Source organism: Erinaceus europaeus, chromosome 5 (assembly GCF_950295315.1).
Source record: "Erinaceus europaeus chromosome 5, mEriEur2.1, whole genome shotgun sequence".
Classification (NCBI taxonomy): Eukaryota; Metazoa; Chordata; class Mammalia; order Eulipotyphla; family Erinaceidae; genus Erinaceus; species Erinaceus europaeus.
Window position 1 is genome coordinate 127,130,947 of NC_080166.1, and position 15,033 is coordinate 127,145,979.

The 15,033-nt window shown below is 44.6% G+C and overlaps 1 protein-coding gene across 8 annotated transcripts in view; it reads left to right on the plus strand.

Annotated features, from left to right (window-relative positions):
• Nucleotides 1-1,284: 1,284 nt before the first annotated feature.
• MBNL2 (muscleblind like splicing regulator 2) overlaps nucleotides 1,285-15,033 on the plus strand; it is a 72,932-nt gene continuing 59,183 nt past the window's right edge. For 5 of the 8 annotated variants that reach the window (XM_060191773.1, XM_060191775.1, XM_060191774.1 and 2 more), the window contains exon 1: nucleotides 1,286-1,485. In XM_060191773.1, the coding sequence (XP_060047756.1) occupies nucleotides 1,432-1,485 (54 nt within the window). In that variant the 5' untranslated portion in view covers nucleotides 1,286-1,431. Of the gene's footprint in view, nucleotides 1,486-15,033 lie in introns of all 8 variants that reach the window. The other 3 variants (XM_060191779.1, XM_060191778.1, XM_060191772.1) reach the window with 2 other exon arrangements.

Below are 15,033 nucleotides of genomic sequence, written 5' to 3' on the forward strand. Positions count from 1 at the left end.
GATGTTCAGTAGTAAGAGTGACTGCAGACACTGTGTTTCCCCAGCTCCACCAAGCTTGCTTTTAAAAAATTATTTTTATATCTGGTAAACAAACCCATATTTCTCTCCTTGGTTGCAAATAGACCAATTCTTTGGGGAGGGGGGAGGATCGTTCTCAGACTGGCAAGCACAGTCTGCTCTTCTCTCTCCAGAAAGCTGTGCAGTTCACACATTGTGGAGGTTCTCCCAATTGGTTATTTGTGGGGGGGATACAAATTGCATTTCAGTATAAACACTACTGCTAACAATTAGTCTTCCAGAGGAGGTTGAAGCACACCTGAAAACTAATTAGCTTTCATTCCTGCTTTGCCAGCTTAATTGTTCAAATACTATGCTAGCCCTCAACAGTCTTCTCTAGGTCACATCTTGGCTGTGAATTGGATACAGTGGTCATGGGGATGGGGGCGGGGGCGGGGGGGGGGTGGTGGAGAGTGTGGAAAGGAGTGTTGTGCAGCACACTGACTCCCAGGTGATTGAGTTTCTGCAGAAGCCACCTCTGAGTCTGCTGCTCAGCAAGGTTCACTCCTGCCCTCTTTTCTTTTTCATTTTTTTTAATTTTTAAATTTTATCTATTTCTTTATTTTGGATAGAGATAGAGAAATTGAGAGAGAGAAAAGAGATAAACAGACCTTCAACCTGGCTTCACTGCTCAAGAAACTCCCTCTCCCGACTCCCCCCTCCCCACACACACACACAGGTGGGGAGTGGGGGCTTGAACCTGGGTCCTTGTGCTTGGCAACATGTGTGCGCTCAACCAGGTGCCCCACCACCCGGCTCGGCTCCCTTCCATTCTCTTTTCTTCAATACACCAAGTGAGGGACCTTCAGCGAGTGCGGAGCACACACATCCCCAGGAGAGCCTGTCATTCTCCGCATTGCACGCGTCTTGTCCTCCCTCCGCATGCACAAACCAAGTTCAAAAGCCTCCGTCAAGAGGTTCACAATGGTTTTGCTCCTTGATGACCCTCCTCCATGTGGAGAGGGATCTGCCTTGACTCTCATCTGTACTCCGAGCAGTCTCTGCAGAGTGCATTTTTAGAGGGTAACTCCATCATAAACAACAACAGCACCTCAGGAAGCTTCTCTGCTCAACAGATTGGAGCCCGGTTAATAATCTCCTAGACCCTGACTCACGTCCCCCCAGCAGCATGTGCAGGCGTGCACACACACACTATCATCTCTGTGCTACTGGATTGGAAAATGGTTACAAATAAGAGTTGTGAACTCCTTCCTGGTAACAGATCTACAAGCAAAATGTTTCTTTCTTTTTTTTTTTTTGCAGGGCCGCTGTTCAAGAGAGAACTGCAAGTATCTTCACCCTCCAACCCATTTGAAAACTCAGCTAGAAATTAACGGGAGGAACAATTTGATCCAACAGAAAACTGCAGCCGCTATGCTCGCCCAACAGATGCAATTTATGTTTCCAGGAACCCCGCTCCATCCTGTGGTGAGTGCTGAGTATTAGCGATGGGCTTGGTGTTGGAAATGCAGGTCCAGGCAATGCCACGCGAACCCGAAATGACCCCTTTCTACTTTGTGGCTTCCATGACAATTAAGGCACAGATCTTTGAAGCTAAATTGGTGCTGGAAATAGGTTATGAAAGCTGTTGAGATGGGGGTGGGGGGAAGTCTTCATGGAAGCACTAGACAGAGAAATTTCTCTTCAATGTCTGGGAAAATTGTAACCTCTCAGCTAGTCCTTACCAGGAAGCTCTGTCTTTGCAGTGGCCTCATTCTGTATTGTCATTTAGAGCAGGAACTGGTGACCTATGTCAGAAAGAGGTTTTGCCACCTGAAACACATTTAGCAATATAGCCAAGAGGTTATTTAACTCAACGGCATCATTTGAAAGAGGGGGAAAGTGAGAAACCAGGGAAGAGGAATGAGTTCCCTGATACAGGATGGTAGGACTTCAGTAGATCTCCGGCATCTTGGTCAGGGAATATTCTGGAGTTGGCACCATCCCGAATCTGGTGGCAGCCTCAGAGAAGGCGGCCTTAGCCACCCAGTATCCCACAAGGGCTGCAGCACAGGGCAAGGACCTCGCTCGACATGAGATGTTCGGTCCGTGAATATGTCTTTTATAACCTTGTCACTCCCCCCTCCCCCATACACACACACACACAGACCAATTTCATGCGTTTTGTGTGTACTGTCTGAAAGGTCTGGAAACCGTTTTAGAAATAAGGCCCAAGGGAATAGAGCCCATTTGGCTGTAGTGGGTTTCATATACATTCATGAATTATCCGTCAAGTCAAATCAAGCTATTTAAAACACACACAGAAAGTCAGTGGAATTTCCTTTAAAAAAATGCATGCACAAAAGACTATTGTTTGAGATACACATTTATTTATTTATTTATTTATTTATTTATTTGAATAAAATAGAGGTACAGAGAGAAAGAGTGGTCTGGGAGGTGGCGCAGTAGATAAAGCACTGACTCTCAAACAAGAGGGCCTGAGTTCAATGCCTGGGGGTACATGTACCAGAATGATGTCTGGTTCTTTCTCTCTCTCCTCCTATCTTTCTCATTAATTTAAAAAAATAAGTAAAATAACATACTAGAGCACTGACTAACAGTGGTGCTAGGGATTGAACCTGGGGCCTCAGCACCTCAAGCATGAATGTCTTTTGCAGAACCATGATGCGGTCTCTCCCAGCCCCAGAATCAGTCTTGATTATATGAAGAGGTTATGTTAAAAACTGCTCAATTCAAAAAGATAGCTACCTACGAGTGGGTTAAATTCCTTGCTATGTATCAGTGAGATGAGATGAAATGAATGAGGAGAGAGAATCTGGATTGTTAACAATCTCTGCTACTCTTGAGTTTTCTGCTCAGAGGTGATGGTACCAAGTAACCACCAACCAGCTCTGTCTGCAGCGAAAAGAGTGCCAGGGACAGGGGACTCCCAAGAGGAGGAAGGCATAGTCTTTGGGACACAAAGAGCTAGAGCACAGGGCATTTGGTATTGGCTGAGGCAAGGCAGAGAGCATAAAGGAGGTCCCGGTTAAGTGCTCTAGAGAATGAGTCCGCCTACATGTATGGATACCCCAGAGATCTGGACACATTTCACCCCTTCTTCCAAAAGGTCCATTTAAAGCTACACACATGTATAATTTATGGTTGCATGTATTGAGGCCTGCATGTAAACTGTTTTATTAAGTTACCTAAATGCTGAAATAATTCAGTTACACATATTAAATAATGTCTACGGAGATAAATTTAGAACCACCAGGGTCGACGTAGCTGTAGTGCATTGTGGGTCTTGCTCCTTTTAATCATTTGCTTCCTGTTTATTTAGAATTCACCAGCACTGACCCTGCTGCTCAGTCATGGCATTGCTCATGAGAGAATGTTATTCTTGTTGGTCAAGCTCATAGTTTTTGTTTGTTTGTTTGTTTGTTTTTAAGTTCTGCATATGTGTTGTCTCAAATATTAGTTAGAAGTTATGAACCAGTACCATTCTGTGAAAAAGTGATGTCATAAATAGATTAATAGAGACTTTTCAATCACAGGAAATATTAGAACTAAAAATGTGACTGATGTAAAAATTATCAAGTCTACAGACAACCTCAGAATCTCAAGAATGAGCTCATGAATTAGTACAGGCCAGCGTACAATAGTAAGAGTCCACAGCTTTCAGATTTTTGACGGTGCCAATAATATGCTATGCATGCTGAAGAAATAATAACTTTGCATTTTAAATTGGGGCATTTTGTTTCTCACATTAGGTGAAATATTCAATTATATAAGATATTATTATGAAAAGAGGCTTTGTAAGATGATTTTCGTAAATATAGGCTAGTATGATCTGAGTATATTTAAGGTCAGCTAGCCTCAGCTATGATTCTTAGTAGGTTGCATGTGCCACACACATTTTCAATTTTTTTATATTTACTTAGAATTTGTTTTTAAGTATTAAATTAATTGGGATTTAATCCCACTGTAACTCAGAGAAGAGCAACACAGGCTAAATAGGCCCCTGAAACTGGGCAGACTTCACCTTCTCTTGGAAATAGGATTTGCAGATAGGTGTATAGGCCGTCTTGAAGTGGGGGTGGTCCTCCCAGATTAAATACAATCACAAATATCCATAGAAGATAATAGCAGAGGGAGACCTACCACAGAGAAAGAGGATGAGAAAGATAGTATGACCCGAGAGGCAGAGTTTGGAGTGACGTGGCCATAAACCAAGGGATACCGGCAGTCACCAACAGGTGGAAGAGACAAAGAATAGATTCTTCCCAAGAGCCTCTAGAAGGAGTAGGGCCCTGCTAACATTGTGACATGGGCTCACTGAAATAGACACCACATTTCGGACTCTGAAGCTGTGAAAGGACAGAGCCTGTGCTGTGTTATGCCACCAGGAAGCTTGCACATGCAAAAAGTTGCTCAAGAAAATTACACTGAGACACATAGATTGCTACATCACTCCATGTTTCTGTCTCCTTTTTTTTTTTTTGGCCTCCAAGGTTATTGTTGGGGCTCAGTTCTGCTGATAGATTCATGCTGCACCATGAATCTACTGCTTCTGGAGGCCTTTTTTTCCCCCTTTTGTTGCCCTTGTTGTCGTAGCCTTGTGGTTATTATTGTTGTTGTTGATGTCGTTCGTTATTGGATAGGACAGAGAGAAATGGAGAGAGGAGGGGAAGACAGAAAGGGGGAGAGAAAGATAGATAGCCACAGACCTGCTTCACCGCCTGTGAAGCGACTCCCCTGCAGGTGGGGAGTGAGAGCTTAAACCGGGATCCTTAGGCTGGTCCTTGAGCTTTGTGCCACGTGCGCTTAACCCGCTGCGCTACCACCTGACCCCCTCTGTCTCCCTTTAAGATGTCGACCTTTGTTGACTTTTCCCACTCAGTCTCCCATCCACCTTGCACTCGTTCCACAGAGAGCTCTCAACCATGGCTGCCATCTTGCCAAACCAATGGTTACTTTCTGCATCCAACTTTGTAGGGATCTTTCAAGCATGGAACCAATCTCTCCTTTGTGGCATGCTTCCTCTCTGGCTTCTCCTTCTCCTCTGTCTCCTTTGCTCACTGTGTTCTTCTACTGTGAGGTTCTCAGCAATACACAGAACTTTCCATCTGTCCTCTTTTTCATGGGCTCATTATTCCTGTGACTGTAAGTTGCCTTCAAATAGAGAACTCCCAAGCAGATATTTCTAGGCCAGACCTTTCCTTTAAGCTCTGAGCTTATATAACTTCCTATCTGTCGCTGTCAGCCCGCAACAACGACACGGACACCAGAGTCTTCTTCCTCAATTCCCTTTATTTCCTTCTTATGGCCACCTTAAGTACCTTTCACTCTTACATAGTCAGCCAATGGGCATTAAGCAAGCATACAGCATTCATAGATCATGCAGCCTTCTACCAATCATAAAACAGTTCACGTGTACAGCACGCAGTCTGTTCAGTTGGATCGTCCAACTTCCACAAAGTTGTTTACCACTTTACTGGTTTAGCCACCACGTGGCCGGCGCCATCTTGGGGGCGTGATATGCAGTGTCATTATGGCTCCCGACACTATCGACCTCACCTTTATTTTTATTTATTTAAAAAGATTTAGTGGGATTAATAATTTACAGTAAATACAATAGTTGGTACATGTGTGAAATGTCTAATTTCTGCAAAACATTCTCACACACACACACCTACAGCCTAGATCCCCCTCCACCATCATGTGCCAGGACCTGAAAGCTCCCTGCCCCCCCCCCCCCAAGGTCTTTTACTTTGGTGCAATACACCAAACCCAGTTCAAGTTCTACTTAGTGTATTCCTTTCTGTTGCTCTTTCTCCGTTCTGTCCTTGAGTGCGATCATCCCATATCCATTCTCTCTTTCTGGCCTATCTCATGTAATATGATTTCTTCAAGTCCCATCTAAGATGAGGTGAAGAAGGTGTATTCATTTTTAATAGCTGAGTAGTATTCCATCTCATGTATTGTTGGGCACCCGGGTTGCTTCAGGTTTTGGCTATAACAAATTGTGCGGCTATGAACATATGTGTACACAGATCTTTTTGGATGGGTGTGTTTGATTTCTTAGTCTTTCTTTTCTCACAGCAGTGCACAAAGCCAGGCTTCATCCCACACATTCCCTTCTACAATACATAGTGTCCTCTGCCAACAGTCTCAAGCCAAAACCAGTCAGCCTCTCTCATACACACTGTCATGCTCCATGCACCAGCAAATCCTGTTCTATCTGCCTCTGAGTCCATCCACTCCTCTGCTTGCCTCCCTTTGTTTCAAGTTACTCTGTAAAGTGTTGGACCTTAAAGCCAGCCCCCCTGCTCTGCTTCCATAATCATTGTTTTGCCTGAAAGATCCCCACAACATTATCCCCTCAGGGTACTGCTAATTCAGTTAAAACCATTGCAACAGTTGCTAAGGATGCTTCCACCTTCCCAGCATGCCTTTTGCCTCTCCCCACCCCCTTTCCTAGCCAATCCCATTCCCGACTTGCCACTTCTGTCTTTACCCTATAAATCCCACTGCTGTTCCGGTTTCACTCTCTTTCTCTTCCACGCCCTGACCTGGAGAAGACCTGGAGAAGGGCTGGTGGGCATAGTGGGAGGCAGCCATTTTGCTAGCTCCACGTGGCCTAAACTACTGTGCTCACACCCAACTCTGGGACGTCCGTGTGAATAAAGATTTGCGTTCCCACTCCGCCACGAGTTCCTGTTCTCTCTCCCCCGCAACACAACCCGACAGTAAAGCATTTATTCTATAGTTCCCAACTTAACTTTTATGTTATATATATATATATATATATACATATATATATATATATATATCATAAAATAGAATAGAAACTTCAAGACATAAACCTTTTATTTAAAATACTTCAGGACTGAAAGAGCTCAGATATTGCAGCACCAACTTGCATACCTGAGACCCCAGAAGCCACAGGCGTAATCCCTGGCATCACCTTACGCCAAAGCTGAGCTGTGCTTCTCTCTCTCTCTCTCTCTCTCCCTCCCTCCCTCCCTCCCTCTCTCTGTTCTTTCCATTTATATTTATTTATTTATTTATTTGCTAGAGACACAGAGAAATTGAGAGGGGAGAGGGAGTGGAGAGAGATATATCTACGTCACCACTCAAGAGGCTTTCCCCCTGCAGGTGGGGAGGAGGGGCCTTAATCTGGGTTCCTGCACACTAGTGTATGCACTTAACCAGGTGTGTCACTACCTGCCCTCCTTCATCCCCTGCTCTCTCTCATAGATTTATAGATAAATCTTTAAAATATGTCAGCATATTCCCCTTTCACTAAAGACAAAGTCTCTGTGTAAACTTGACTCTAATCTACGATATCAAGTGTTCTAGCTCCTCTTGGTCCACTCTTCCTAGACCCCTAGAGACCAAACCAGACTTGCAGGTCCACGAACACACAAAGCCCTTATTTGACTCATTCCTTTTGTTCTTTCTGGAAGCATCTTCTATTCAGGTATGAACTTCATCTGGTCCACGAGGACTCCAAATCTACCCCCTAGGGCCCATTACCAATCCCCATCACTCAACCAGTGAGGTCCCTCACGGCTGCTGCTTCATAAAGATGACTTGTTGTTTTATTCAGTTGTTCTTTGCCATTAGGATTTCAGTTCCATAAATGTACACAGTGTTATGGCACTGGCCTGTACCGATCAATATTTGTAACATTCACTAAACTATAAGCCATAACTCTCCTGCCTCATCATGGGTGTATTTGGAAAGTCCCCTGCATCTTAGTTCCCCCAGTGGTTTATCTCTCCCTGGTATCTGACAGGATGACAGGGAGACTTGCCCCCTACACACACACACACACACACACACACACACACACACACACACACTACAAAAAAAAAGTCTTTGGTGGCTTTGGCTTGGGGTTTAAACAAATGAGTTTGTTACATCACAGCACAGTGGTATGGTTTTATTTAGGTACAGCAAACTAGGCAATGGGGCACAGATATCAGCTAGTCATTATGGCCAGGGCCGGAGCCATGAGTCCTTAAGTTAGTTCCCAGAGCTCAGCTACACAGATTCAGGTACCAGGAGACGCAGCTTGGTGGTCCTTGGGGAGAAGAGCAGACACTACACCGAGAGCACACATAAAAACGTGCTAATTCCTGCAGGATGGCACTTAAATCAGCTCTGACACACCCACAACCCTTTGTGAGTTTATGTAAGTCTGTCCCCCTGAGGTCAGCCGCATGCTAATTACGTTCCTGTCCCAACAATTCCCCACTTCTAATATAAACATGGACAAGATGCTGAGAGTCTGTGTTCATGTCCCAACTCCCCCTCCCACCTTTGTGTGTACACTCCTGGGGTTAGGATGGGGAATGTAGCCTCTATTCAGATAGTGATTTAAGAGCTGGTACGATCCAATCTTTGGAGACAGGCCTCATATTGAGTGTTCTGCCTTCGTGAGATGTTCCTGGGAGGAGAGGGAAGAAGTTTAAGGAAAGCTGTCTGGAGCCTTTCTGTTGGAGTGCCAGACACCTGCCCTTTGAAGTCAAGGCTTTCTAAATGTGTGAAACTGTCACAGACTTGTCTTGAAAAGTCAATAGGCTCACTTTTTTTTTTTTTTAAAGATGTCATAAAATAACTCAGGCCACTTTGTCATTACTTCCCAGGAGTGGTCTTTCTCTGCTACTATCTAGAATGTCAAAGTGTGTGTGTGTGTGTGTGTGTGATGTGTTTCATTTCTCTTCAAACATGAATCCACTGGCCTAATGTACTGGGAGCAAAGAGTGGAGAATGGTACTCAAATGGAACTTAGGAATCGAGAATAGAAAGGGGAAAATACAAGGTGAAACTTGGACTGGGTTACTGTATTGCACCAAAGCAAAGAATTCTGGGGAAAGAGGGCAAGGAATGAGAGGGAGGGGCTCTGGGGCCCTGGTGCATGATGGTAGAAAAGGACCTAAGTTGGGGGAGAGAGTGTTTTTTTTTTTTTAATATTTTATTTATTTATATATTTTCCTTTTTTTTGTTGCTCTTGTTTTTATCATTGTTGTGGTTATTATTGTTGCTGTTATTGATGTTGTTGCTGGATAGGACACAGAGTAATGGAGGAAAGAGGGGAAGACAAGAGATGGGGAGAGAAATATAGACACCTGCAGACCTGCTTCACCACTTGTGAAGCGACCCCTCTGCAGGTGGGGAGCTGGTGGCTCGAACCCAGATCCTTACACCAAACCTCAAGTTTCACACCTTGTGTGCTTAACCCACTGCGCTATAACCCGACCCCCAAGAAGACAGAGTGTTTTGCGGACATTTGTCACAAGGAGGTGAGAAGTTGTACTCATGTTTCAACAACTGTACTATAAACCACTAGCCCCCACCCAAATAAAATAGGGAAGAAAGATTAGAAAATTATATTAAAAAAAAGAAAAAAGAAAGGAAGGAAGGAAAAGGGCTGGGAGGTGATACACCCAGCTAAGTGCACACCTTACAGCATGCAAGGACGGAGATTCAAGGTCCTCACCCGCAGTGGGGAAGCTTCCTGAGCGGTGAAGCAGGGCTGCAGGTGTCTTCTCTCTCTCCTCCTTTATCTCCCCCTTCCTCCTCAATTTCTCTCTGTCTCTATCCAAAAATAAATAAATAATAAGTAAAACATTTTTTAAAGTTATAAAAAAAAAGGGGGGGCTGGGTGGTGGTGCACCTGGTTGAATGCACCTGTTACAGTGCACAAGGACCCAGGTTTGAACCCCTGGTCCCCACCTGCGAGAGAAAAGCTTTGTGAGTGGTGAAGCAGGGCTGCAGGTGTCTTCTCTGTCACTCTCCCTCTCTGTCTCCCCCTTCCCTCTTGACTTCTGTCTTTATCCAATAAATAAAGATGATAAAATTTTTTTAAGTTAAAAATAAAAGTTGTCAGACAGCCACATTGAGAGAGAGAGAGAGAGAGAGGAGAAATAGGAAGAGAAATGTGGGAGCCTGGAGTGACACACAGCAGGAAGAGGCAGCCAGCCCAGTGTTCCGGAAGCAGTTTTCCTTATGCCTCCCTGGGATGCTAGTCCCCCGGCCTCTCGAGCTGTGGTCATGGCTGAGAGGTGAGAGGAACTCAACTGAGCCTGGCCCAGCAGAAGCTTCTGTAGAGCGTGCAGGACACCTCTCCCATCCTCTCCTGGCTGTGCTTCCAGAAATAGAGTTCTCTAGAGATGCTGCCTTTCCCCTCTCAGCTGCCAGCCGATGCTTCCAGGATGCTTCACACCAGGATGCTTCACTGGGAGTTGCATGTGGAAGGCCCGGGGTGGTGGCAGGCAGCTCTCTGTCTGCTGCAGAGACAGACATAAGGGCAGCTCTTGTGTGGAAGGACTTGCCCAGCAGATCTGGAGGGTGCAGAGGAGTGGAGAGCATCCCAGCTGGGAAGCCCGCAGGGCTGGATGCTCTTTTAGTGCTGTCTCAGCGGTGCTGACCTTGGGGAGTGATCACTTCGCCTCTCCTCTCAGTGTCCTTCCCTCTGCCACACTTTCTCCTTTCAGATGCCAGGATTAAAGAAGGTGGGACATGGGCAGATGTTCAGAAAGCAAACAGACCCTTTCACTGCTGTGAGCTGCTGTTGTCACTAACGATGATAATAATAATAATAGCAATAGTCAGGACAACAGCATATGGTACCCATCTCTGGAAATTATAAGTATTTTTTTTCTTTCTATTTTTACTGAAAGAAGTTGAGACAGGAGGGAGGAGTACCTACAGACCCGCTTTGTTTCTTGTGAAGTGTCCCCCTGAAGGTGGGAAGTGGGGGCCCAAGCCCAGGTCCTTGTGCCTGGTACTGTGTGCACTCAGTCAGGTGAGCCACTGCCCAGCTCTATAACTAGGTTTTCAGGATTAGAGAAGCAGAGAGAGAGAGAAAACCAGAGAGAGAGAGAGAAAGAACACAGCACCAAAGCTTCCTTCCATGCAGTGAGGACTAGGCTTGAACCTGGGTTGCCCACATGACAAAGCAGTGCTCTATCCATGTGAGCTATTTTGCCAGCTCTAATTTTTTTTTTCTCCCTTAATTAATTCAGCAGTGGAAAGCACTCTGGAAAACAAGAGGAAGTATCTGAATGACTCTGTCCTCCTGAAGCCTCTGAACATTCAACTGTTTTTTTTTTTTTAATTTCTTTATTGGGGAATTAACGTTTTACATTCGACAGTAAATACGATAGTTTGTACATGCATCACATTTCCCAGTTTTCCATATAACAATACAACCCCCACTAGGTCCTCTGTCATCCTTCTTGGACCTCTGTTCTCCCCGCCACCCACCCCAGAGTCTTTTACTTTGGCACAAGGATAGTTGAGGTTTCAGTTGTATTTCTGACTCTGATACCCAAGTGATTGGGAAGGAGGTCCTCCTCCTCCTGCTTCTCCTCCTTTACTTCTTCCTCCTCCTCCTCCTCCAAATTGTTACCTCAAAAGCTCTATCAGTCAAAATAATATGACATTGTTATACATATACAAAACAAATGTTCATCAAAGTGACAGAATAGAGGACACGGGAAAACATACATGTATATGATGAATTACTATATGCCAATCCAGCCAGTATTCAGTGAAGAGAGAGAAGTGTACCTTTTGGATAAACACTGTTTTGAAAACTGGAAGGTCATATCTAAAAGAATGAAACTGGAGAGGCCAGACGACTGCTCACACATTCCTAGTCATGGCGGTCCCCCACCTTCAGGAGAGATGCTTCAGAAGCGGTGGAGCAAAGCTATAGTTGTCGTTCTTTTTCTTCATTTCTCTTTCTGTCTCTCACCCTGGGGCTTGGTGGGTTCCCGGAGTGATCTGAGTCTTATCCTGTTGTGTTCTCACGTGATCGATCCTCTTTGCTGTTCCTAGTTGAGCCTGGAGAGCTGCTGCTCCTCTTCACCCGTACTTCCGGAAGTCCTCAAGATTGGGAATTTGCTTCTATAGAGAGAATATGAAGCCCTTTTCTCTAAATGTTTACTTTGATCATTATCCTCTGAGTTAAATTACATGCAAAACACACTTTTTTTAAATAACTATTTTTACACCTCATCTATGACAGTGGATCCCAAAGTTGGCCATATGTCACACCATATAGTAATTCTCTTTTCTTTTTTTTTAGAATTTACATTTCAACATTTATTTTACTTTGATTACTTCTAGAAAACCCTATATTCCATGAGTTTCAATTCACAGATAACAGAAGCCCAGGTTATAATTAAGTTTTTTTATTTTTAAATTTTTTATTTATAAAAAGGAAGCATTGACAAAGCCATAAAATAAGAGGGGTACAACTCCCCACAATTTTCACCACCAGAACTTTGTATCCCATCCCCTCCCCTGATAGCTTTCCTATTCTTTATCCCTCTGGGAGTATGGATCCAGGGTCATTGTGGGATACAGAAGGTGGAAGGTCTGGCTTCTGTAATTGCTTCCCTGCTGAACATGGGCCTTGGCAGGTCGATCCATACTCCCAGTCTGTCTCTCTCTTTCCCTAGTGGGCAGGGCTCTGGGGAAGCGGAGCTCCAGGACACATTGGTGGGGTTGTCTGTCCAGGGAAGTCTGGTCGGTATCATGCTAGGATATGGAACCCTGTCCAGAGAATCCCCGGTCACAAATTGCTGCTTGCTGGAGCTCAAGCCAGCTGCTGTTTCCAAGTCATCATATTGGCTCCGCACCCCCTCCCCCCGCCCCCCCAGTAATTCTTTCTTTTCTCTTTTAAGATAGAGACAGAGGGAGGGAGAAAAGAAGAGAGAAAACGGGAAAAAATTATAGCAACAAAGCTTCCTTCAATGTGGTGGAGACTAGGCTTGTACTTGGGTCCTGCACATGAAAAAGAGTAATTTTATAAATGAAAATTTTAAGCCTCCTTCCCAGATCTGACCATCTCTCTGTGAATATAATTCCCCCCTCAAGCACTTTTGATAGAGCTGTTTTTTTGATCCACTGATCTGTTGTGATTTTTGAACTATCAGAACTGATTTTTTAAAATGTTAATATTAGATCATTTTTATAGCCTTAAAAAAACTTGGCTTTTTCCCCCCTCTGTAGCATCCAATTACAAAAGCAACCAGTGGGGGCTGGGCAGTGGCACCTGGTTGAGAGCACTAATTAGCATGTACAAAGGACTGGGTTCGAACCTCTGTTTCCCACCTGCAGGAGGGACACTTCATGAGCTGGTCTGTAACAAATAGCTCTCCTTTTCTCTCCCTCTCTATCTCCTCCTCCCCTCTCAGTTTCTCTCTGTCCTATCCAATAAAGTGAGAGGAAGGAAGGAAGGAAGGAAGGAAGGAAGGAAGGGAGGGAGGGAGGGAGGGAGGGAGGGAGGAAGGGAGGATGGATGGATGACCAGGCAGTGGTGCACCTGGTTAAGCACACATACTGAGACGGACAAGAACCAGGGCTGGGTGGTGGTGCACCTGATTGAGCGCACATGTTACAATGCGCAAGGACCCAGGCTCAAGCCTCCGGTCCCTACTGGCAGGGGGAAAGCTTTGTTAGTGGTGAAGCAGTGCTGCAGGTGTCTCTTTGTCTCTCTCCCTCTCTGTCTCCTCCTTCCTTCTTGATCTCTGGCTCTCTCTATCCAATAAGTAAATAAAGGTTAAAAAATAAGAAGAAGAAGCACAAGGACCTGTGCAAGGTTCCTGGTTCAAGCCCCCCCCCCCCGGGTCCCCACCTGCTGGTGGGGGGGGGGGCGCTTCACAATTGGCAAAGGCAGGTCTATGGGTGTCAATCTTTCTCCCTCTCTATCTCACCCTCCTCTCTCATTTTCTCTCTGTCCTATTACAAAAAAAAATGGACAAAATGGCCACCAGGAGCAGTGGATTTGCAGTGCTGGCACTGAGCCCTGGAGGCAAAGTGAAAGGAGGGAAGGAAAGTAAAGGAGGAAGAAAGGGAGGAGGAAAGGAAAGAGAGAAAGAGGGAAAAATGGCCATAGAATCCATGGATTTAGGCCACTGGTACTGAGCCCCAGTGTTAACCTTGGTGGAAATAAAATAAAATAAATAAAATAAAGCAACTAATTGCTGAAAAATCGCAGCTCTCTATAAACATGATTCAAATGGGTTGAAGGTGAAAAACATACAATTTTGTAGGAAGTTGAGGAAGGAGAAAAAAAAAATGCTGGCAGTCGTTTAGTTCCCATGTTTCCAACTCCTGATGCAACTCTTTTCCAAAGTGAATTTGAAATCAGAGCCTGAGAACTCTGAGCTTCTCCTGGGAGTGCAGCCCGCACCCCACCCCTGGAAACGATTAGCATCACCTCTCTGGGCACCCAGCCTCTTCAGTGAAGACACCCAGCCTCTCGGATAGCTCCCTGCACAATTTATCAATAATTCGCTGTTTTGCTGTATGATAATTTATAGGCCCTTTCCTGTGATTGTTGTAAACAAAAGTGTGTTTAATAAACATAGATTGTTATTTCACCCATATGTTCAACAGCTCATTCAGAGCCAGAAGTAGACTGTTTACCTGAAATGTATAAGTAATAATGTAACACCACAGTCAGCAGCCTCGCTCAGTGTCAGCAAATTGTATTAACATATGATAGCAACTCTCTGAAAAACTGGTCCTGAAATTGGAGGTTAAGGGCCATCCCATAGCTAAACAGATAGGCGGAAACCTTTCAGGTTTGATTCAGTGTAGCGTTTAGTCTGAGAGGCATCTTCCAGACCTTACATTTTTAGCACGGTTTCTTTAAATGTGAAACAAAGTTTGCCATTTCTGAAAGGCGTAACTTTAGGTGGGATGTTTAAAAATAAGCATCCAACATTCTCTCCAGACATTCCATATCAGACGTTAACTTAGACTGAGGATGGTGTTTCTCACCAAAGCAAAGCATTCTGGGGAAGGAAGGGGAGAGGGAGAAGGCTGAGGTGGGGGCTGGCACTTGATGGTGGAAAAGGAACTAAGTTGGGGATGAGAGTGGCATTTATTTATTTATCTATTTATCTATTTATTTATTTATTTATTATCTTTATTTATTGGTTAGAGGCAGCCAGAAATCAAGAGGGTAGGGGGAGACAGATAGATAAGACAGACAGACCTAGAAAA